General features: G+C 43.5%; 1 protein-coding gene across 1 annotated transcript; it reads right to left on the bottom strand.

The window, feature by feature from the left end:
* Nucleotides 1-453: 453 nt before the first annotated feature.
* On the bottom strand, nucleotides 454-23,239 carry LOC116292335 (fatty acyl-CoA hydrolase precursor, medium chain). The gene is made up of 5 exons (XM_089034826.1): nucleotides 22,854-23,239; nucleotides 21,567-21,820; nucleotides 3,068-3,348; nucleotides 2,044-2,715; nucleotides 454-1,675 (listed from the first exon to the last, which is right to left on the bottom strand). Exons 1-5 carry the CDS (start codon nucleotides 23,173-23,175, stop codon nucleotides 1,456-1,458), a joined length of 1,749 nt encoding a protein of 582 aa, XP_088890952.1. The 5' UTR covers nucleotides 23,176-23,239; the 3' UTR covers nucleotides 454-1,455.
* Between the last annotated feature and the right edge of the window lie 719 nt (nucleotides 23,240-23,958).

Below are 23,958 nucleotides of genomic sequence, written 5' to 3'. Positions count from 1 at the left end.
CAAACCCGACATGCCGGCTTCGAATTCAAACCGCAGTAGAGATAGACTACAAGGTCTTTTCGTTGTTACTCACTATTGATAATTTGTGAAAAATAGACCTTATTCGTGGTGTGACAATGTTTTCCCAATTCAGCGTGACAAATCTCTGGGGGAATGAAGAGCTATTGTTTTGAAACTCGTCGGGCTATCATCATTATTCCTTTCGTATCCTTTGGGATACTCATGAATTTTTCGAAGAGTAAAAACAAAAGAAAATGAATCCCCTGGAGGTTCGTCACGCTGAATTGGGAAAACATTGTCACGCCACGAATAAGGTCTATTGGTTTGGGTGGCCTTGGTTAGGAGAGCCTGCGTAGCAAGCAGTTGATGAAAGGCATTTATTCATCCCGCCGGGGTATTCATAAAAATACAACAAGTCACCCTTATACAATAGATAGAACGACAATAGAATACTGACTTAAAAATGACTGGTCCCTAATGTGATAAGGGCACATGAGACCATATTTTATTACCAAGAATTTGGATTATCTTTTTTATATTGATTTCTGTAAGGTACAGTTATTTAGCCATCTTTACTTGGCCTACCTATTTAATTTCGTTTTCAGTGGTAGCTAGAGTACAAACACTATAGGCCTAGGGCAAACGTCGAACTTTCCAAGCACCGAACTCATTAAAAACAATGGATATCAGGTGATAATGAGGCGGCATTCTTTGATGAAATTAAGTTCGGTGCATGGAAAGTTCGACGTTTGCCCTAGGCCTAATATAAGTGTGTAACATAAATACCACTAAATATTCAACTAAATTATGCTAACCCTATTGTTTTCTATTGTTTAATTAGCACTATTTACTACTAAATAGTGCAAAGTGTAGCACACTTTTAGTGCCTTTGTACTCTATTCTTGTAGTGTTAATAATATGAGTAATAATCTATAACTAATTATTAAAAAATTGCTTTTACGGAAGTAAACTTTAAACGATTTGTTTAATCTACTGTGCATGCGTAAAATAAAAACGACAAAAACTCGTTAACTTGAATTCAAATCAGTTTTATCTAAGGTACTTTGTGGCATGACTAGCGATTTTCTTCTGCGATTTTTGCTGCGATTTTTGTCGCGATTTTCGAAAATATTAAGCCCCGTTTACAAAGGCGATTTTTGCGGCGATTTTTGTGGCAATTTTCGGAAATATGAAATCTTTTGACTCATCCTTCAAAAGAGACATTCGTCTAGGAAAATCTTGGTATCCTAAAAAAACTTTAAATGTAAATTCTTTACCATAATTTATTATGGACAAAATCGCCGCAAAAATCGCTAGTGTAAACGGGGCGTTATATATTTTGTCAGGTAGCTTTAGTGTACTAAACTTTAGAAGTAAATTATATAACATACTTTACTATGACCAAAATCGACGCAAAAATCGCAGGAAAAATCGCGGGAAAAAACATCGTCGTCTTCACAATTCTTCTTTCACAGTTTGTTCTTTCGTTCCCTCGCTCTTGTCTTCTGACCCTTTTTCTGCTAGTTTTGGAACAAGATCATTCCAAAACTCCACTTTTCTCTCACGGTAAAAATGCTCCACCTTTGGTTCCAAAGAGATTCGTAAATAACCTTGTGCCGAGCTGTTGTAACGAGGCCATGTCACAAAGGGAGTGGTTTCGCCGGCATTTGGGTCTCTGAGAGAGAGAGAAAAGTAGAGAACTTCGAATAAATAACAATAACAAGCCACAAATAAACGTAAATGAATTGTATTCAATTCTAATAATAAGCATAGAAAAAATTACCTAGCTGAGCTGTTGGGGCATTCAGGTAGCATGGTTATGAGGGACGCATGGAAGGCAGTGGAATGTTGGTGGGATTGGTAGATGATAGTTTGCTAAGCAGGTAGACAAAAAAGCGGGCAGACAGGGAGGAAAGAAGGACAAGAGGCAAGGAGGCAAGGAGGCAAGGAGGCAAGGAGGCAAGGAGGCAAGGAGGCAAGGAGGCAAGGAGGCAAGGAGGCTGCATGCAGGGAGGCAAGGGGAGGCTGGGAGGTTATACCTACCCGTGTTTGGCAAAGTTTGCCCACATCTTCATAGTGTAAAGTGCCAATCCAACCTCCAGATCTGAAAACTTTGAAACCAATATTTTGAATAAATCATAGAAGCCATCAGACTGGATAGGAGCTCCAAAAGAGAAGAACAAATCCACACCATGACAGGATCCTAGCCACTTTGGAAGCTGAGCAAAGTGAGGCTGATGATCAAAGACATAGAAATACACTGGAACATTGACACTGATCAGGGCTTTGGCATCATGGATTACAGGAGCATTAAATACATTGTCACTAAACATATCCATGACAGCTTGACGGTTTTTGAGTCGATTGTCAAGGTCACTGTGGTCAAGGTATTCAAACAAGGTAGCATCTTCTATCAACCTGGTGTGTGGGTCATATAGCTTCATGCCATGTCGGATATTTTGCTCTACAAATTTTTTATCGACTCCATCCTTGTATAAGTCCACTTCCATCATTGCCCAAAATCCACCTTCATTTGATGTCACTCCCATCATTACCTGTACCTCACTATTGATACCTGTACCATTCAACTTGGTCATTAATGCCCTTGGAGAGTCGGTCAGAAATTCCCCATCCACAGTTACGGCAGAGATAGTTTGAGGTCCCATATTGGCAGGAAATGTCACATTGCGCTGTGCATTAAGTACATCACTCCAACTGTCAACAGGAAATTGGAATTGGATTGGTTAGTGGCATGTAGAGTGATAAATTATTTGAGAGGGGAGGGGTTGGAGGGAGTGGTGGGGTTGGAGGGAGTGTGGGGGAAAGGGATTGGTGGGGGGGAGGGAGTGGTGGTGGGGGGGGGGGGGAGGGAGTTTTAGATCTCCTTATTGACAAAGCAACCTAAAAACTGGTGGGGCTTAGATGAAAGCAATTGTCTAAAGACTCATTCATGTCCAAAGAAATATTCTTTTCAACAACAATATCCTAAAGAGATACACTTTATATATAAAGGATCATAGAGAGGTAGGATTCAGCTAAGTAGGTGCCTTCAATCTTATTTATGTACCTCTTGCTTCTTAGACAACTCATCAGATCCTTGTCAACATCACAGTTGAGAACCTTAGCAAAGGTGTTCACATTTTCAGTTGACTTTACATGAATACCATTGTTTATGTAGCCAGCAGAGCCACTCTGGCCAATAACGCGCTGAAACAGACCTTTACTGAGGGGGGAGACAAGGTGGTTTGTGGCACTCATACCCCCAGCACTCTCCCCAAATATGGTAACATTCTTTGGGTCACCACCAAAGTTTGCAATGTTCTGCTGTACCCATTTCAAGGCCAGAACCTGTAAAGGAAGCATGAAGATACTGTATACCTGAGGTCAAAAATCAACTTTTAAATCTGAGTTGAAATCCAGTGAAAGAAGAGCAATTTGGTGGATGAACCACTTCAATGTTAATTTATATAGTTTTACGTTCGTTTGAGGTTTTTGGTGCTCTCGTTCAATGGTTTGTACATACAGTACATTGTTTCAAAAAGACTTAACATGGTTGCACCATTGATCGGCAGCTATTTCAAAAAAGGTTGAATACTGAATACTGCATATGTACTGAATAGTGCATTCCAAGACCAAAGGGCATTGTGGGTCACAGTGAGTCTAAAGTGGCATAATTAACTAATATTTATTCTATTTTTAGTGTAAATCCATTTGAAACAATATATTAACTACTACATGTAGAGAGTTAATTGCTGTATATTTACTTTAGTAGTATAGGGGATGGGGGTTCCAGCGCAACGACCACCGGAGGATTACCCGTCTAAAGTACCCCCCTCGATTCGTACCGCGATTACCCGCATCCCGCGTCTATGTAAAATATGTTAGTCTATATATGGAGTGCGAAGATTGTAAGAGAACTTTTAAGAAAGAAGTGGACTTGAAGAAGCATTTAAAGATGAAGACGAAATGTATGAGCAGCTATGATTGTGGATGTGGTAAGAAGTTTGAGACTAAGGTTAAATTGTTTTGGCATTGTCAGGATTGTGAGTATGACTACGACGATCTGAAAAGGGTCTGGAATTAGGTATAAGATATCTCCTATTATATAGATGGAATCCCAAAGCAATTTCGAAACGGTGCCAATACCCGGTAACGGTGAGATTGATGTTAGACAGTTTTGGCGCCAGTCAGAAAGGAAGGTCAAGAGAACGCTTCGAAAAGGCATAGAAGAATTAGGAGCCCTGAAAGCGAGTATAATGGTAGAAGTAAGTTTATCAAAAGATGAGGCAACGACGACAGCAATGCTGCGATCAAAGTCGTTAGTGATATTAGAGTCCACGAATCTGGATAAGTCACTCAGCGAAGCCTTAGAAGCAATAATGGAGTCGCTGTCTAACTACACGAAAGAAGGATCAGGTTGGACAGTGGAGGAGGTAGAAGGTATGGAGGTTAGCATGGCAAGGTACGTACCAATACGAGGAGGAAGTTACGTGCCCCTACCAACTTGGGTAGAAAGGAAAAAAGCCATAGTCAACGTAAAGAATGACGACAACCGCTGCTTTATGTGGGCAATACGATCCGCACTGTATCCAGTAGATAAGGATCCCTGTAGGACAAGTAAGTATCCCACAGACGATTTAGAGTGGGATGGTGTGGAATTTCCCATGCAGTTGATAGACATCCCCATATTTGAGGAAATAAACGATTTAGCAATTAACGTTTACGGAGTCAGAGACCAAACGATAGTGCCACTAGCGCTGTCAAAGAGTAAAGGAGAACGAATACACCTCTTCTACCACGGCGGACATTATTCGTGGGTCAAACATGTTAGCAGACTATTTTACAGACACACCAAACACAAAGGCAAGAAATACTTCTGCGATTGCTGCTTATTATCCTTTACCAGCGTTAAAGCTCTAAAGGATCACGACGAAATGTGTCGCGGAGTCGAAGAAGTGGCGCAACGGATCCAGATGCCCACAGATAAGAACCTATCCTACTCAGACCATCAAAAGCAGATGCAAGTGCCTTACGTGATATATGCAGACTTCGAAGCGTTGATAACTAAGGAAGAGCAGAAACGTGGTGCCACGAATAAGGTAGGATTACACGAGATCTGCTCCTTTGGTTACATAGTAGTCAGATCAGACGGTAAGGCCGACCCTCCTGTGATTTACCGAGGTAAGAACGCAGCTAATGAGTTTCTAGAAGCATTGCGAGAAGAGGAGGGGGAGATAAGAGAACAATTAAGACGTCCAAAGAAGATGGAATTTACCAAAGAGAACCAGGAGGCTTTTAACAAGGCAAAAAAATGCCACATTTGCCAACATACGCTTCTTCAGTTTGGAAGACGAGCCAAGAAAGCGTGGGATGAAGATGGAAAGTATCTAGGAGAAGCTCATTTTAAATGCGGGAAGTATGCTAAGAAAGGTGAGAAGCCGGGAAAGCCCTCCACGCACTGCATTCACTGCCACAAAGCATTTGTTGAGGATTTCTATGTGGATAAGGTTAGAGATCACTGCCACATCACGGGTAAATACAGAGGAGCGGCTCATTGGAAATGTAATATAAACTTCAAAGTAGACCCAGAAATGGAAATACCCGTATTCTTTCACAATTTAAGGGGTTACGACAGTCACTTACTTTTACAAGGAACAGACGGCTCCGAAGTAAAGTGCATACCCAACAACAAAGAAAGGTACATGTCCGTAACCGTAGGCAAGCTGAAGTTCTTAGACTCACAGCAGTTCATGGCGGACTCCTTAGCAAACTTGGTTAAATACAACACGGAGTTCCCCATTTCCAGTCAATACGGCGCGGAAAGGAAAGGAGTCTACCCATACGAATACATGGATTCCTGGGAGCGATTCGAAGAACCCCTACCACCCAAAGAGAGATTCTACAGCACCCTAAACGAGTCCGGTATAAAGGACGAGGAGTACCAGCATGCGTTAGATGTGTGGGAAAAGTACTCCTGTGAGAATATGGGAGAATACCACGACATCTACCTACGTTCAGACGTAGTGCTGCTCGCAGATGTTTTCCAAAGCTTTCGAAAGATGGCAATGGAATACTACGGGTTGGATCCAGCGAACTTCTACACGGCTCCTGGGCTTAGTTGGAGTGCACTTCTAAAGAAGACAAACGCGCAACTGGATCTCCTAACGGAATACGACATGTACCGCTTTATGGAAGACGGTATCCGCGGCGGTGTTTGCGGACCCAGCAGACGATACGCCCGCGCAAACAATCCCACGGTGGAGTACGACCCGGAGAAGCCAACCACATACATCTTCTACTTAGACGCAAACAACCTCTACGGTTGGGCAATGTCGCAGTACTTACCTGTACGCGACTTCGAATGGGACAACATAAAGCCCATAGAGTTTTACCTAAACGTAGGTAAAGAAGACGACAAAGGTTACGTGCTGGAGGTGGACCTGGAATACCCAGAGCACTTGCACGACGCACACAATGAGTTCCCATTAGCACCAGAAGCAATAGAAATACCATTTAAGCAGCTGAGTCCGCTGCAGAGGGAAATGTGTCCTGGCTACAAACCCTACAGGAAGCTAACGATGAACCTAATGGACAAGCGAAAGTACGTGGTGCATTACCGCAACCTGCAGTTCTATGTGCGCCACGGCTTACGCGTGAAGAAGATTCACCGCGTTTTGAAGTTCACGCAGGAACCATGGATGCGCTCCTACATTGACTTTAACACACAAAAGCGTGCGCAGGCAAAGAATGACTTCGAAAAGAACCTGTTTAAACTAATGAACAATAGCGTATTTGGTAAGACAATGGAGAACATCCGCAAGCGCGTAAGCATAAAGATAGCCAGCACCAGAGAGGAAGCAGAAGCATACGTGTCACAGCCTGGATTCGTTAGATACGTAGAAATGTTAAACTTCTACGTGATTCACATGAAGAAAGCGAATCTATTCCTGAATAAACCCGTATACACGGGGTTTACAGTGTTAGACCTATCAAAGCTGCTTATGTATGAGTTTTACTACGACAAGCTAAAACCGAAATACGGTGATAAGTGCCGCCTCTTATACACCGACACCGATTCCTTGATACTAGAGGTGCAGACGGAAGACATTTACGAAGACTGTGTTCCCGACATCGATGAATACGACACCAGCGATTACCCACGCGACCACTTTCTTTACTCCCCTAAAAACAAGAAAGTAATCGGGAAAATGAAGGATGAGATGAAAGGAAAACCCATCGTGGAATACGTGGGCCTGAAACCAAAGATGTACAGCGTGCTAAAGCTGGACGGTGTAGAAAAGAAAGCTAAAGGCGTAAAAAAATACGTGGTTAAGAAGGACATAACCCACGAGTCCTACTTAAAGGTCCTGCGTACGCGTAAGGAACAGCGACATAAAATGAACAGCCTGCGCAGCTACGGACATCAAATACACAACGTTACACAGGAGAAGGTGTCACTGTCTGCATTTGACGGTAAGAGGTGGATGTGTGATGATGGTATCCATACGATAGCATTCGGACATCACACGATAAGCAGTTCTTCCATGACGAACCCACGTGTGGGGCCATCGTGAAGATAATACAAGATGGGCTGACCCTTCTTAGCTATCGCACTTCGGATCTGGTAAGTTTCCAAAGACCAATTAGGATCCGTAGCTCTTTTGGATCCTCCTTCTAATTCACCCGGCTCATAGAGATATCGAACCGTGACATTACCTAATCTTTTTTCATGGGGGAAGACCGCCCTCGAACTTCTGACGAAGGACTTGTGTTCCACGTGTTTCTTTTTTATGGCATCCTTGGGTTTCATTCCCGTAGCCCTGGCCGCCTCGTTGTTCAAAGCCGCGACGACCTGGGGGAGCCTCTGAGTCCATTCCCTGTTGCGTTTGGATGGATCTTCCAGCTCTTTCCAATACTGGTACCCAAAGAGACGCTCAGCCAAGGTTTTATTAAATCTTTCGACGATGCTCTGACCCCTGTGGTACTCAGCTTTGGCTCTCCTAATCTTAGTGTCGTGGTCTTTCAGGGTCTTAGTAACCACGCCCATGAACTCCGTTCCCGCATCCACTTGCAGCAGCTTAGGCCATTTCAAGACGCGCTTATAAATCCTACCTAGGGCTTCTGCGACTTCCCCAGAATCCTTGCTGATTATGGGTTCGGCGTCCTTGTATCTGCTTGCGATATCAACTACGGTCAAAGCGTACCTATAGGTCTTTCTTCTCACCTTGTCATGTGGTAAGAAGAGCAAATCCGCCTGATGAACTTCATTAGGGGTATTTACGGTAAAGCTGGGCCTGGGAATGTACTTGGGCACGGGAAGATAAACCTGCCAGAGGGTTTGTTTTTTCAACCAGTTCTTAGCCGTTTCTTCTGATACCCTGGCCGCGGTCGCGAGTTTCTTGATAGCTGACGCTCCTTTCCAATAGCCTTCAGGCCCATAGTAAATCCTTTTGAGTTTGTCCTCTACGCGGCCCATTATATGAATTCCAAAACAAGATTGATCTTGCGTCCGTTAAAATCCACCGTCTTTCCGTCCACTTTAATGGTGATGTTTATGCTTTCTACCAAATTAGACAAGTCATAGCTCAAAGAAATGGGAGTGTATTCTTCTGAGTCAAATGGATTACCTTTGGGTAGAAACTTGGACATAAGAGAAGACTTTTCTCCATTGTCGTAACTATGGACTAAATCGCAATGGACTTCGTAAGAGGATGCGACTTTCCATTTTACATCACATGTACTGCCGCTATTTATCGTGGTACTAGTAAGGCCCAGGAGTTCTACCAATGGACTGTCCTTTAGATTGGCGCTCCCATTATTTTTCTTAAATGTCATTTCATGGGGTAATCCTGTGGTAAGAGTATATCCATGCTTTGCTAGCTCCTTAGCCAGTGTTATGGGGGTGTAATGGAAATCTGGTATTTTTGGTTTGGTGCCGGAAGTTCCGATGACAAAGCCATTAATTAAATTATACCAAGAATTGTACAAAGAGCAACTAACCAACCGAACCTTACAGGCTTTGATGGGAGGATTCAAATACGTGGTAAAGTCATTCTTGTCGCTTTCCAAAAAGACGATCATTATATTAGATACGCCAAAGCCACGCCTCCGGCCAGCCCTGCGACTCCTACGAAGACCAGCTCACTATCTTTTTGTTTCTTAGAAGGCTGGTAGTAATTCTTGAACTGAGGCTTTTTTAACGCCACTGTGGGATGCGCTTGCGCATAAAGTTTAAAGGCGTAGTCTGTGTTTTCGAAGTTCTTATCCGCCTGCATTTTGTCTTGGTAATTCTTATCCAACCAATCCCTGTAAGCTTGTCTTTTTTCATTCCAAGCTGCAACGTCCCTTTGATATTTCTCCAGCGCTAAGTCGTGTCTCTTTCTTTCGGCGGCCAAATTTCCGCTGCGATCACCTCTAACTAATCTATCCAAATATTGACCACCATAATTAGCCCCTGTAAATGCTAAAGCTGCAATGACTCCACCTGCGACTAAGCTAACCATTATACATTAGGTAGGTACTTTTCCTTCCGTAGGTAATCCTTTACCATGATAGCCCCGCCAACGGCAGCGGTCATCTTAGCAAAATTAGCGAAGCTCTTGCTTGGGTCTTCAGTAAAGTCTTCTTTGAGCACTTTCTTACCTACCCAACCAATACCCGCAACAATAGAAGTAATGATAGCTGCTTCTTCAACAGTTTTCAACAACGCGGTCGACATTATATTACAAAGCGAGAAGGTTATTATTCCATTTCAGGGATTTTGCTTTTTCTAACCTCCACAGGTGCGCGATATGTTGGGGCCTCCCACTTTACTTCTGGCTTCGTAGCCCGCCATTGTAAGTAGAGGCTGCCTGCTGCTATAGCAATTCCTATCGCGCCGATGACGTAGCCGGGATTCCAAAAGGATTCCTCTTCCTCCACCTTTTCTTCTTTCTTTGCTTTGTTCTTCCTGTTCATCTCCGCGAGCTTCTTTCCGGCAGCAACTCTGCCTGGAGATTTAGCCTTGGTGATTCGTTGCTCCTCTACTTGAGGGGTTTCCTCCGCCTTCGATTCACTCATTTATATCTAAGGACTTGAAGGAATTGATAAGTAACTTAAGACGACTTGACTAAGTACTTAAGGATGACTTAACTAGGTACTTGAGGCGGCCTGGGTAATTCCCGCGAATGACTTGACTAAGTACTTGATAAGTCACTTGCAGGTGCCTCAGCAAGTGCTGCCTGGAAGACCTTTTCGACTTCTCTGTCCTTCTTGAAGTCCTTCCAAGATGTTCCTAAGGAACCTAGTACCTCCTTCAAGTCGACGTGCTGAGCTACGTGAAGTGCCGCAGAGGCGACTGCCATTAACTTACCGCACTTCAAGGACAACCACCCGCAGGTTATCTTAAGTTCTTGGGCGATGACATAGTCATCTCTTATGTCCTTCTGTAGTTGCTCCACGTCGTCTATGGGCAGCGCAAGTCCAAGTAATTTAGTTGCAAGTCGGATAGCGGAGTCTGCGACGGCGTCCGTGGTCTTACTTGCAAGGGCAGCCTCATACCTCTTATGGAACTTCTTGACTTCCTCTTCCGACAGCTTATTAACCTGCTCATGGGTAAGTTCCCTGCCTATCATTTCTTTACACTTCCCCGAAGACACAAGGATGTTAAGTTGTTCCTTGAGGTTACTTTCATCTAACTGTGTGGGGACTTCATCTAAGAGCTGCTCAATGTCCATATACATTAGGAATCAAAGATTCCAACCGCGTACGGAAACCTCAAAGAGAAGATCATCTTGGAATGTTGGTGCGTTTTTAAATGCCGCATGTATTCGTGTAACTGTTCCTTGGATATCTCACCGCCGTAGTCGCTTAAGATGGTTTCCAGGTCAGACTTACTTGGAGTATAAAATACGACCAGGGAGCCTATGTTTTCCCTGAAGGGTTTAGAGACACTGGTAAGCTGCTGCGAGAGCAACCAAACGCTGATATTGTCGTGTCTACCGCTGAAGGCGAGCTTCACTAATTCGGAGGTGCGCTTTTTTACGTCGTCCCCACAGGCAATGTCATCCAGTATGAGTAAAGTCTGTGTATCTTTAGGGAATTGCTTGTGCCAGAACTTCAAATGGCTGGATAACTCGTTAGGGTCTAAAATATCTACGAAGAAGTCGTCATCTTTCACTCCTATGCCTTCCCAGGTGCGGTTATTCACGTAGGTGGGACAAAGCAGCACTATGTAGTCAAAGCGGTATCTAAAGGATCCTAATAGCTGCTCCACGACGAATTGGGTCTTTCCACAGCCGGTGGGTCCTACTATCAGAGCGTTACAAGGCATGTGATCTGGGTTCATATATAGATGGAACCAGTGGAAGCAGTAAGAAGGATTACCGCCGACGCAAAGGATAAAAAAGACACCATAGAAATGCAAAGGGAGGAGATAGACCGGTTAAAAGAGCGCGTGCAGGAATTGTACGATGAAATGTGCGGTCTGAAGCGTGCAGAACGGTTTGGTGCGCTTTTGACAATGGTAGGCTGGGCTAAGGAGTCCATCAAGGATTTCATACGATACCCTCCATAGATATATGGACTGTATTACGTGTGAACTACCTGCCGACTGCATAATCCCTCCCAAAACACCGATACCCAAACCGTGTAAAAAATACACCTGCCTTCATTGTAATAAGGTATTCCCCGAAGGATCCTTTGTTGGGCATTGGTGTCCCGCAGATCCTAAAGCACAGCGAACCTTAGCTGACACCTACAAAGAGGATCTGCAAGGTGGTTTCAAATAAGGTCTTCTTATTTATTGTTAATTTGTTAAAGTAAGATAAGAGGTTTCAAAAGAGTCTTAATAATTATTGTTAATTTGTTAAGACCTTCTCGCAGGCATTTAACAAAACAACAAGAAATAATAGACCCTATCCTAAAACCCTCTTGCAGGGTTTAACAAAATAACAATAAAAAAATAAGGTATGTATAATGGAGTGCATGCAATGTAATAAATCTTTCAGCAGTAAGCAGCGACTGCAATACCATCTTTCCAAAAAGGTTTGTCAAAAGACCGTAAGCACCCTTTGCGGTGACTGCGGTCGAGAGCTGTCCACCCTCCAAGCCTTACAATATCACCGCGACAACAGGGTCTGTCTTAAGAACTGCTGCCGCCGCTGTGATGAGCCCTTCTTTGAAGAGAACTGGCATAAGTACCGCTGCCGCCGTTACCACCTCGAAGGTATTGCCTGCGAAACCCACGGTGACATAGCCGAACGCTGTTGCCCCCTTGAAACCTCCCGGGTGCTGACAAAGCGTAAGAAGGAAATTGACCAAACCTTTGTAGGCTTTGACGATGTTGAGGGCGTTAAATGGGAGGACAGGGAACACTGGGAGGCTATTTGCGATCGCTGCGGCTGTCAACGGAGTGGACAACATATTTGGTGCTGTCTATACGACGGACCACGTCCTTTAGACCATTACCTGGCGGTACGAAAGGCTTGGAAAAATGATAAAGATATATGATACCTCAAATCGCAGCGTTCATAGGTGGTGCCTTAATTACCGTATCCGTTTACCACATGACAGAAAAAATGAGGTCCGCCGTAGCAGACCAATGTTTAATCACTTCTAATCACAAAGAGGATTAGCATCTACCTTCCTTTCAACGTCGAACTTCCATCGACCGCTGACCTTACCATAGCTGCATATGTGCGTGAATTCCTCACCTTGAAGGACGTACCTCACGCAGTCCGGTGCCCATAGCGTGCACTCTTTACCGTCGCATTCCAAGACCAGTCTTAAACGGCTGATGTCTTCGAAAACGACGTAATTTTTTATTTTGTATGTACGACCTTGAACTAATTCACGCCAGTGTGTCTGTTCAACTATCATTATATCTATGAAATATTCTTTGGTGAGTCCTTAACGCCTCCTGCGTCTTAAAAGCCTTAACACACCAAGGACAAGGTACACGAATGCCTTCCGCGTAATAGTCGATCTCCCTGCATATAAGGTCGTAATCATTGCACACCATGGTTAGGTAACCATTTGCCTCGTATTGTGTGAGTAACGCCTCTTGTTTTGAGGATAATACGCCGTTACCCTTAGGCGTCTTCAACTCCAGGCATAACCCATTATACTTTTTATGTGCATTGAGAACTAAGATGTCGGGTTGCCCCGCCTGGTAACCTTTCTGCCAACATACTATTCTTTTGCTAGCCGAGTCCTGTAGTTCTCCAAGACCTGGTGCGAGCAGTAGGATAGGGTGGAATCGACGTATGTAGTTTACGACCTTCTTATGCAGGTCAAATTCATTTTCTATTTTGAATACCAACTTGTTAGGACCGTCAAAGCGCCGCTCTATTTCATACTTACCTGTTTTCCTGAGGGTAGGGAGAACGTCACCTAACACCCATTTTCTGAACTCCTTAGCTACGGACTTTTCAGATCCGAATATTAACTCATAAAGACCCATTTCAGTGATGTAAACGGAATGTGGTTGCGCATTAAGGGTGTCAGTCAGATTTACACCCTTTATAGACCTCAAAGTTACCTTGTTTTCCTCTGAGACGTGATCAGACGCCGCTTTTCTGGAATTTACGTAACCCAAGGCATCAGCCACGGACTTTGCTTTGAAATAAAGTTTATCGCCTTGCACTATGCATTGCAGTTTGGTGTTGTTGTTTTCGAATACGCGAAGCATTATATACGTAAGGGATATTTTATCCTTTCTTGGATGAGGGAGCGCAGCGCGCGAATCAATACGCAACGCTCTTTAGCTGATTCATTTCTACGCTCAACTGGGCGTCAGACACCACGAAGATGTATGCGTTGATCTTGTCTGAGTCGCCTGCGCTAGCGTTTAAGTCACGCTTGATTTCCAGGGTAATGCCGTCCTGGGTATTTACCAGACGCAATCCCTGCCCATGTAAATCCTCGTCGTTGGTGGTTCGCATGTCAATCCACAGTGCATACTTATCGGTAAAGAACTCACCGGGTGCAACTTGATCCCCAAACTTTCTTTTTATTTCCCTGTAGATGTCTGAGGGCTTCATTCCCTGCGAATACACCTTATTTGGAACTCCATTGATGCTAATCCCGACGTTGGTGATGCCGGGGTTATGAAAGGCTTCAGAGTCGCGCTTACCGGCTTCATAAGGCTTAATAAATACCAACATCAGCCCCGTAAGACTACGACGTGGTAAATTAATGCTCTGAGTAATTACCGCGTCTGTCTTATCCAGGAAACTAAAGGTTTTGTACATTACCGCGTGGTCGTACAAGAAAGCCTTTCCAGCACTGTATTCCATGCCAGCGCTACGTGCTAGATCTTCGGAGTGTATGGTTTCATACTGCAATTCCAGGTTGGTAATGGCGTATGGATGAATACTTCCCGACAACGCAGTGCTTAACCCGCCAATGATGTTAGTCATGTTGGCTAAGGTCACTTCAAACTGCAACTCACTCAACTGTCTAGGATAATAAACCCCGTGGCTGGTAATAGCCTCAAAGTCCAATGGTATTACGTATTTAGTACCATAGGCTGTCTTGATGGCCTTTGCATCTGCCACGTCAGTTGCGTCGCCAGAATCGGTAGGTTGTGTCTTGGTGGGAGTCCTAACCTTACGTAATATTGCGCTACCGATACCCTGCTCTATTTTTTGTGCCCTTTCGAATGCAGTCAGCCACAGATCTTTGTAGGTGGTGTACAGGTCATAGTTGTTTAAGTCTAAGAGGGATTCCCCGGCGAACTTTACTCGCATCTTTGAAACGATGTTGCGACCAAGGTTGTTAACGATAATCCTTTCATCTGCGGTGGTAGGTTGCACCGCCAAATCAAACCTTAGCGCCAGGGTGCCAGGAACCAACACTAGGTTATCTGTTAGGCGGGGTACGCCTACGTACAGCGTTTCTCCTGGCTTTGCGCTAGAAGGTGTGAATGTGACTCGGTGAAAGGTGCGTTCTGCTTTCAGTCCGCCAACCTGCTTAGGTAATACGTTGGGGTTTAACTTTGAGCTTATCATATATAATGGAAGTAGAAGGTGATTTTGATCCCCTTACCGAAGAAGGTCAAGTCGACATTAACGACGAAGAATACGAGTCTTTGCTTCCCGATGACAACGTAGACTCCCGAGGTCTCTTTGATAAGCTAAGACGCAAATATGGTAGCAGGGCCCGCAATGCTCTACACTCTTTAAAGGGTAAGTGGCAATCAAGGAACCCAGGGAGATCTATTCCGGAGTACTTGGAATTGCAAAACTTGGATTCCACGGACCTAAGAACCGAAATGCTAAGGGGGCTTTTAGACGACGTAAGGGAGAAATTTCCAAATGTGGACTTGACCCGCCTTAATTTCCAAACCGGAGATAAGGGGCAAATTCAAATCCAGTATCAAGGAAGGGATAAGTGGTATAATCTCTACCAAAGGAGAGACTCCGACAGGCTCACCAGTAATCTCCCAAAAGAAATCAAAGACGCATTAGGAAAACCTAATCTAGTGGAAAGACTAAGAGAAAACAGCGAAAACGCCGGCAAAGCCTTCGAAAAGTTTGCAACCATAATGCAGCAGCAACAAAAAGGCGTTGAAGCGATAAGGGAAGTCGAAAGACTAAAGGAAACAATGGAGGAAAGGGAGGCAGAATACATGAGACAAAATCAACTACTCCTCGATACTCAAAAAAGAGAACTCGACGACAAGGATCAACGCATATTAGAACTTAGAGAACAAAGAAACATTTCTCTTCGCGAAAAAGACGGCGCTCAAAGGGCCTTCCGGCTTGCCCTGCAAGACCTGGATACTAGTAATGAGGAAGCTAAGAACTTACGAATCACCATAACCGGCTCTTTGGAGGAACGGCGGCAGTTGGTTGCCGAAATCAACACTAAAGAGGAGCAAATCCGGCAAAGAGATCAGGCCATCGAAGACCTGGAGGGGCAAATAGAGCGGCAGCAAGAAGTAATCGAGGACCAAACTCGTACCGAGGAAGAAAGGGAAGCAGCTCAAAGGGAAGTGGAGGCCCTCGAAATACGCCTTGCGGAATTGCGGGCTCAAAAGGAAAACCTGGAAAAAGAGCTGGGGCTTACCACCAAGGAAAAGGTAAAAAGAGCCCTTTTGAAGTATGGCGTTCCGCTGGCATTCGCGGTCGCTATTTCAAGCGTAGTAGGAGTTATCCTATCCGCGCTTAAGGCTACAGGCGCGGGCGTAAAGAAATTAGGCAATGGACTAACGGACTTGGGAAAAAAGATGGCAGCCGGTCTTCCTGGGCTGCTGGGTTCGGTTGTTTCCTTGGCACTTAGGGCCGGCGGAGAACTGCTAAAGTTTGTGGGCAACAACATTTGGATCTTGGTCGTCGCTATTGGGGTGGTACTCCTGAAGAAGATGAAGGCTTAATCTTATCCTTGTGTATTATGTCGGGCTTATCGTCGTCGGGTGTCCGAGGCGTTCTCGACTGGGGATAAGTAAAGATAGTATTCGCGCCGCCCTGATAATGCGGAACTAGTGGTATAGCGGTCATGGTACTAATAACCTTATGATGCCAGGTCCTGTCGGGGGTGTTAGCGTATCCGTCCGTGCTATTTATGAAAGCATAATAACCAAGATTGCTACTACCGTCAGGGTAAATCTGTAACTTAGCATACTTACAATTGACTACCATTTGAAACGTAGCCACGTAAAACGCCTCATTACTAAATGGATATGGCTGCGCCGAGAAATGAGTAGGACTTCGATTGTTGGTCGATGCCCTATAAGGGGCTAAGGGCTCATCATTCTCGTCAACCAACCTAAACCCTATGATTCCCGCCCGCCCCGAGGTAACGTTAATGCTACAAACGATCAACGCAAGACCTCCAACTTCAACCCACATCCCAATATCGAGCCAGGTGTGATCAGTATACCGCCCATCCCTTAAGTAATAAGCGTAATGGGCTTCCTTCCAATGCGGATTCATATATTAAAGGCTAAGCACCGTAAGAGTGCTTATGGTCTCGTGGTTATAGGTCGTATCCCTTTGATTTTCTATGCTATTTACGCAAACGCTCCCAGTGTCGTCTACGCGTATTTGCAGCTTTACCTTCCCATGGCAATCAGCAACCATGTGAAAAGTCCAAGTCGTAAGATTCTCAGCGCTATTCGTTGGCGGCTCTACGGAGAAATGCGCAGGCTCTCTGTTGTTCGTTTTCGTACGCATAGGCTGCAGTATGCCATTCTCATCCAGGAACTTGAAGCCCACGTTGGCATGGCTGCTCGTGCCAATGCAAATACTACAAAGGATCAATTTCTTTCCTGAGTAGTTCAAATTCACGGACATCCCCGTGACATCAACCCAAGATGCCTGGGTGTATTTTTTCTCGCCTGTGTAAGTCGTATAAACACAATCTACTCCAGCTACGTAGGGGTTGTTCATCGCCATATATAATAGCTCAGACCAATGCTTGCAGCGGCTAAGCCGGCTTTTAGTAAGTTATGGTCATATTCCTCAGGTATCGCAGGTAGGGCCTTCTTTGATGGTTTCTTAACTACGGGTAGCTTCGTTTCATGCGACTTTTTTGACTTCTCCACGAAATGGGGGATGTTCCTAAGAGTGTCAGAGTTCACGTCGTTCACCCCAAACTTCATATCCTTAGTAGCTCGTTGAAGTTTGTTGTTGTATCCTACTACAGAACCAGTATTTATAGATAAACTACTAGGCATTAACCAACAACCCGGGGCTACTGCGTAGTCCAGTCGGACCTTAGAATTTTGTATAGCTAGTTGGTAACGCTGTACGCCCTTGCTAATGTCGCCCTCCAAAATCGAACTTTCGAATAGAATCAAAGCTTCGGCTCGCGTTTCTTCTGCGGCGCCCGTATTTCCCACTATGCTGGATCGGGTGTTTACCTGAGCTCCAAGGATGGAATACACGTAAGCTTCTATGCTGCGGTTCAAACGGGCAAGGCCGGCTTTGGTTAGTCCTTTACCTTCTGGGGGTATGAAATTAAAGTATTGCTTCGTTTGCTCGTCGTTGGTAATCTTAATAATCAGTGGATTGGCCCCTGCATACTTACCGCCCTCATCTTTGAACAGAGGTCCGTCTCTGACTTCCTTAGTGGTTTTGGTATTTGGTTCAAAGAAGGTGCTACTGTCGTGAGTTTCTTTGTGATATCCCGTGTCCCATCGCAACTGCAGCGCATGAACTTCCTTATCACTTAGCACATGCCCACCAATCCCCCAATAAGCCCAAATATGTCCCAAACCATTGTTAGCACCGGTAGTGCATCTAAAATCCTTCCCTACAACACCGAACTCCTTACAAAGCCTGTTATAGGCTGGAACGTCGTATTTGTTATCTCTAGGATAAAACGCAGCATCTCCCGGTAATGCAGTAACGCTCATCTCATGTAGTATTCTCCTAACCGTGAAGTGAAAATGAAACATAAATATTGAATTCTTCATCAAGTTTGCGCTTACCCCACAGCCGCTAGTGGCACACCAAACCGCAAAGTTCAGCTGCTGCGGCCAATAACGCATGTTAGGACCACTTAACCATTCATGAGATTCCTTAGCGGTGGTATGATTAATGGGCACGTTTTTGAAGATATCTCGCACCTTTAACGGAAAGGAATGCTTGTTAGAGATCCGCATGTTCAGCGTTAGGTCCAAGCTTGGGTGTTTATCAAATGAAACTGCGGGTATCGGATAAGTACTGGTACCCAGCAATAATTCCTTTGACCAACCTTGCACGGGCTTATGTTCAACATATGTTGGCTTAGGCTTATGTTCAACATAACCAGAATTCTTCAGTTGATCGTCTATCTGATTAACCAGCGTAGGTTTCAAATCCTCATTACTGTACATCCTAGAGCCGTTATAGTAAATACCATCGGGTCTTCTTTCGAACTTACTAGCATCCGCATGTGGAAACATCTTCCTGAAGGCCCTCCAGTTCCAGTAATCCCGGTTGTCGTGATGTGGCTGCTCCTGTATATCATTCCCAAAAGCGTCGTACATTAGTATATATAATGGATGTCATACCATCAGCACCTCCACTCTATCCTGATTTACCTACAAAACCCAATGAATTGAATGCCGAGAACTTCCGCTTGAATAAGGCAAATCTAATCCTCGCTTACTTAGAGGGTCAAACGAAGCACTATGAGGAGGTCAGGAAAAAGTATGCTAGAGCCCGAAGCATATTACATAAAATCGCGATAACTTCCGGCTCCATGTCCGTGGCGTTAACAGGCTCTGGCGTTGCTACTTCGCTTACTGGACCGGGAATAATTGTTGGAGTTTCTTTGGCTAGCGTCGGCGCCGTCTGCGGCATCGTTTCCGCTGTTACAACAGGCATTATGAAACAGTTGTCAAGCAAGATATCCAAGCATGACACGACAATAGCTCTGTCAAGGGCTAAAGTAAATACTATCGCTGACCTTGTCTCAAAGGCTTTGCGTGACAGAAAGATAGACGACGTAGAATTCTCGCTTATTCTGGCCGAAGAGGAAAAGTACGAGAAATTAAAGTCGGATATAAGGAATAAAAAAACAATCGTAAGAGATCTTTCCGAGGAATCTCGCAAAAAGATCTATCAAGAAGCGAAAGAAGAGCTTCAAAGAAAGCTTGCTCAATAAACATCTGCTTTGAAAAAAGCGAAACAGGATTTCATTTGCATATTGAACGACAGTCTAGAAAATATGCGTAATCAAGTAGTTTCACATCTTTTTATTTCGTCAAGTCCTATTATTACATGTTATGTTCTCACAAATACTCCTTATTGCTAAGGGTTCAAGCTTTTATCGAGTCATAATATCAGCCATCATGAGACCTTCTAGACCTTGTAAGTCTTGCTCGCATTTCTTGACTACTGCCTCCAGCATCCTTGCCTTCGCCATCCAACGTTCTATCTTGGACTTTGCGTCCCTAAGTTGCTTACAGGCCTTGTCTCTTTCATCCGACTTCTTTACCCACATCCTCCTAACATCTTGCTTTGGAATGGTGTCTTTCATCTTAAGATTCATCAAGAAATCATCTAGGCTTTCCCTTTTTCTTGCTGGTGGTACTTGAACTCCGGAGCCTTGTGAAATAACGGTTAAATCATATTCGTCAAAATCGAGTAGTTCTTCATCGGGCTGATTCATTAGTATGTCAATCGGTTCGAACTTCTCATATTTATATCTGAAGCTATCATTGACGTCAGCACATTCCTGAGCGCCGTAACAACGAAGCCTCCAAAAAGTAAATTTCAAATCTACTTTCAAACTCGCTGGTTGTTAAGGCGAAGGGGTATGATTGGAATGTTGTCTATTGTCTTACACGTGAACAACTCATTATTCTTTCTCGGTACGCCACTTCCGCCACGTGAAAGTAAAACCCCGCCTCGCAGCTGTCATATTATTACGTCAGTCGCCTTGGAATCCATCCTAACAGGGGGTGGTTGGGGTCAATTTTGTAAAATATTTCGTAGATTACGTCAGGGTAATAAGGGATATCCTTATCCAGCCGACAAAACATCCACTCGGCTCTGCTCATATCAGAAACCTCAGGAATAGAGTTACCGGTAATTTCAGACAAAAGATAGGGAATAGCTTTGTAATATTTCCCTAGCTTTAATTTTTTCAGCGTTTTCCGTAGGCTTTGTGGCGTTGGCTCTTCTAAGTGGTTTATAATTCTTTCCATTACTTCGTCGTCTAAATATACCGGCCGATGACCTTGAATGTGACTCATCCAGTCTCTGAAGTATTTTATTCTTTTGTATGGGGTCTTCTTACGGCCTCCATTAGCGTAATACTGCTCTCTGGTGGCATTTGGTACGGCATTACGAATATTCTTACCACACTCGTAACACTGTGCTGACGTGTCGTCTTCTATTTGCATTTTCTTACCACAACAAATATACTTATTTGGCTTAGTAGGTACAAACTTGGGTTTCAAGCACTTTACACAGAAATCATAAGCAAACTCTTTACAATCTTCGCACTCCATATATAGACTAACATATTTTACATAGACGCGGGATGCGGGTAATCGCGGTACGAATCGAGGGGGGTACTTTAGACGGGTAATCCTCCGGTGGTCGTTGCGCTGGAACCCCCATCCCCTATACTACTACTTTTTATTTAATATCAACGAGACCCACAATGCACTTTAGCCTTGGGATGCACTATTCAGTATGCAGTATTCAGTATTCAACCTTTTTTTGAAATTATAGCTGTAGATGGCAAACCAGATCATGGTATGCACAGAATTCCAGGATCGAGGAGGAAAGCGTGGGTGGGGTTGTTACTGCAAAGGCATGCAACTTACAGGTTTACAAAATTACTCTTTTCTTATAATATTTCTTAAAACTCCGGGGGAGGGGGGAGGATGACTGTAGCCAACCAATCCAAGCCCCTAGATCTTGCCTTGATATTCACCTCCACATATATTTTCTAAAATTCATAGCCATAAAGCTAGATAAAAGGTAGTGGCTTAGAAGTGACATCAAATTAAAATAGATCAATTTGAAGGAGAAAACAAAAAAAAATCTTCTGAGATTTGGAAACCTATTGTTATGTGCTGAAAATTAAGACAAATCATAAAAATAAAGGCCCAAAAATGATAACAAAATCTTGAATTAACGCACCTGATCGAGCATTCCAAAATTTCCTTTAACATCAGTGCCAGGAATATTAAAGAAACCAAGTACACCAAGTCGGTAGTTGATTGTTACTACAATAACATCGTGGTAAGCTACTAGAACAGATGGGTTATAGGATGATCCTGATCCACCAACAAAGCCACCTCCGTGGATCCACACCATGATGGCAAGCTTGTCTTTTGATGTGGCTTGAGATGGAGTGTAAACATTCAGAGTAAGGCAGTCTTCATCTTGGGGTTCTAGAGAAATAGGTAGGGCAATTAGCAATATTATGGTTTCGGTTCCCATTTCTGACCAATTGAGCATTATTACCACAGGTATCCCAATAATACAAAACCGAAAATAGAAGGGTATATATACCCCTTACCGCCAATAATTACCAGGGTAGCAGAGTTTGAAGCAAAAAAAAGTAAAATTGCAATTCATATGAGAGCAAATGCTATTTAATATTCAAAAGCTTGCAATCCAACACAGTATACTTCTTATAAAATATTCGTACTAAATGATATTTCTACTCCATAAATGTTAAATAAGCTGAAACTTTGCCTTTTCTCTAACATCGAATTGCTATTTCCATTCTCGGGGTTTACTTTAATATAACTCCTTAATTTGAAGGTATTAAGGAGGGTCACGTGACCTCTTCTATTCCTCGAAGGAATAAGCTAGACGAAGCTAGTTGAATCTAGTTTATGAATAATTCCCCAATAATAATAATATACTATAGCTACAAAGTATACTCGGGAATTGTTTATGGAAGTGGGATAAACATATTACATTGTTATCAGTCAAAAAAAAAAAAAATAAAATAAATATATTTATTTAAGTGTCTAGTCGTTCTAGCGCTTTCACACTAAAATTGGGGACACTTTTCGCTCACACACACAATATTATACTTCATTCAATATTCTATGCACACAACGCGAATGCCACCCATTACTCTTTGTGATGCAAGAGTCGGCTGAAGTCTAGTCTCCTCCACAGCCGCTTTCAGTGTCGTCACGCAAGCTTTCTCCCCTGAGTAAGGGGAGAAAGCGTTGCGTGACGACACTGAAAGCGGCTGTGGGGGAGACTAGCTGAAGTCACGCCATTCTATCTTATTTTTCCACAAATTATTCATCAGTAGAAACGAATTTTGACTACAATTTGAGATAGAAAAAGTGATTAGAACACCCTAAACAACAATTAAACTCATTTTAAAATACGTTGCGATCGAGTTTCGTGTGTTAAATGCATAATAAATGGCCGGCGCTAAAAGGTTACTGTAAGACTCACCTTCCTCGATAGTTATATTTTCCGGCAAACTGAAAAACTGCTTCATTAAAAACTGTGGACATATTGGTCCGAATTTCACCGCCTCTTTCACTCCATTCCAAGGTTTAGCAGGTTGTGGGCGAGCAAATCTTAGCTCACCGACTGGAGGTTCTGCATACGGTATACCAACAAACTGCTTCACAGATAACCCGTGGATTACATTCTGTAAGCGACCACGAACTGAACCAGCTGCTGTGTCTACAACAAGACTATCATCTCTACCTGAGCAAGTCGAGTAGAGACCAATGAAAATGACTACGATCTGAGCAAAAATACGATGCATTTTGCGATCTTTGCAGATGTGACCGGGATTACTTTAAGCTAGGATTGGATGCGTGATGGATACCGTATTCTGAAAGGTCATGCAAACTGCCCGTGTTGACCATATTAAAAATATGACATCATTGCTGACATCAGAATTAATTATGATGTATGTATAAGCTGTATCCAAAATAAAGATATATCTTGCATTAATTATAAAATTAAATATTATAAAAAACCCTGCTAAGTTACAATAATACAGGAAGCAGGGCCGATTGCTAAAAGTTACGAATAAAACTTGCAACTTTTTTTGTAGGCACAAGTTTTAGGTCACCCATCCAGGTACTAACTTCGCTCATCCGGACTTGACTCAGAGTCATGATATGAAGCCCTAGTTTTATCCACTGGACCACGGTTCCAGGTAAATCAGCATAACAATAGCCGTGAAAACAATGCACCGAATAGACTAGACTTTTTAACAGTATTTTTTTCAACCGATTCCGTGCGTGGCAGAGATGCAAGGGATTAGCCGATATGGTCTGGGGGCCGGCTGGTCTCTCCCCTGATGCTTCGGCTAGAACATTTTCTTGCGTAATTCGTGCACCCAAGGGCAGAAGGATTTAATCGCCGTCAGGTCCGAAGTCCATACGCCGCCTCAGCTCTGCGGATGTCTCGGGGGTATGGCACCTTGGAATCGTTTTTTTTTTTTTTTTTTTTTTTTTTTTTAATTTTTTCTGTTGGTTCAAGCCCCATCGTTTCCAGATAAGATTTTTTAAATGCATATTATTCATATATTTGGCAATAT

Source organism: Actinia tenebrosa, unplaced genomic scaffold (genome assembly GCF_029948245.1).
Source record: "Actinia tenebrosa isolate PJP-AT-01 unplaced genomic scaffold, QUT_ActTen_1.0 PGA_scaffold3__52_contigs__length_22856419, whole genome shotgun sequence".
NCBI lineage: Eukaryota > Metazoa > Cnidaria > Anthozoa > Actiniaria > Actiniidae > Actinia > Actinia tenebrosa.
Note: the sequence above shows the minus strand (reverse complement) of the source record. Positions and strands in the feature narration are given on the sequence as shown.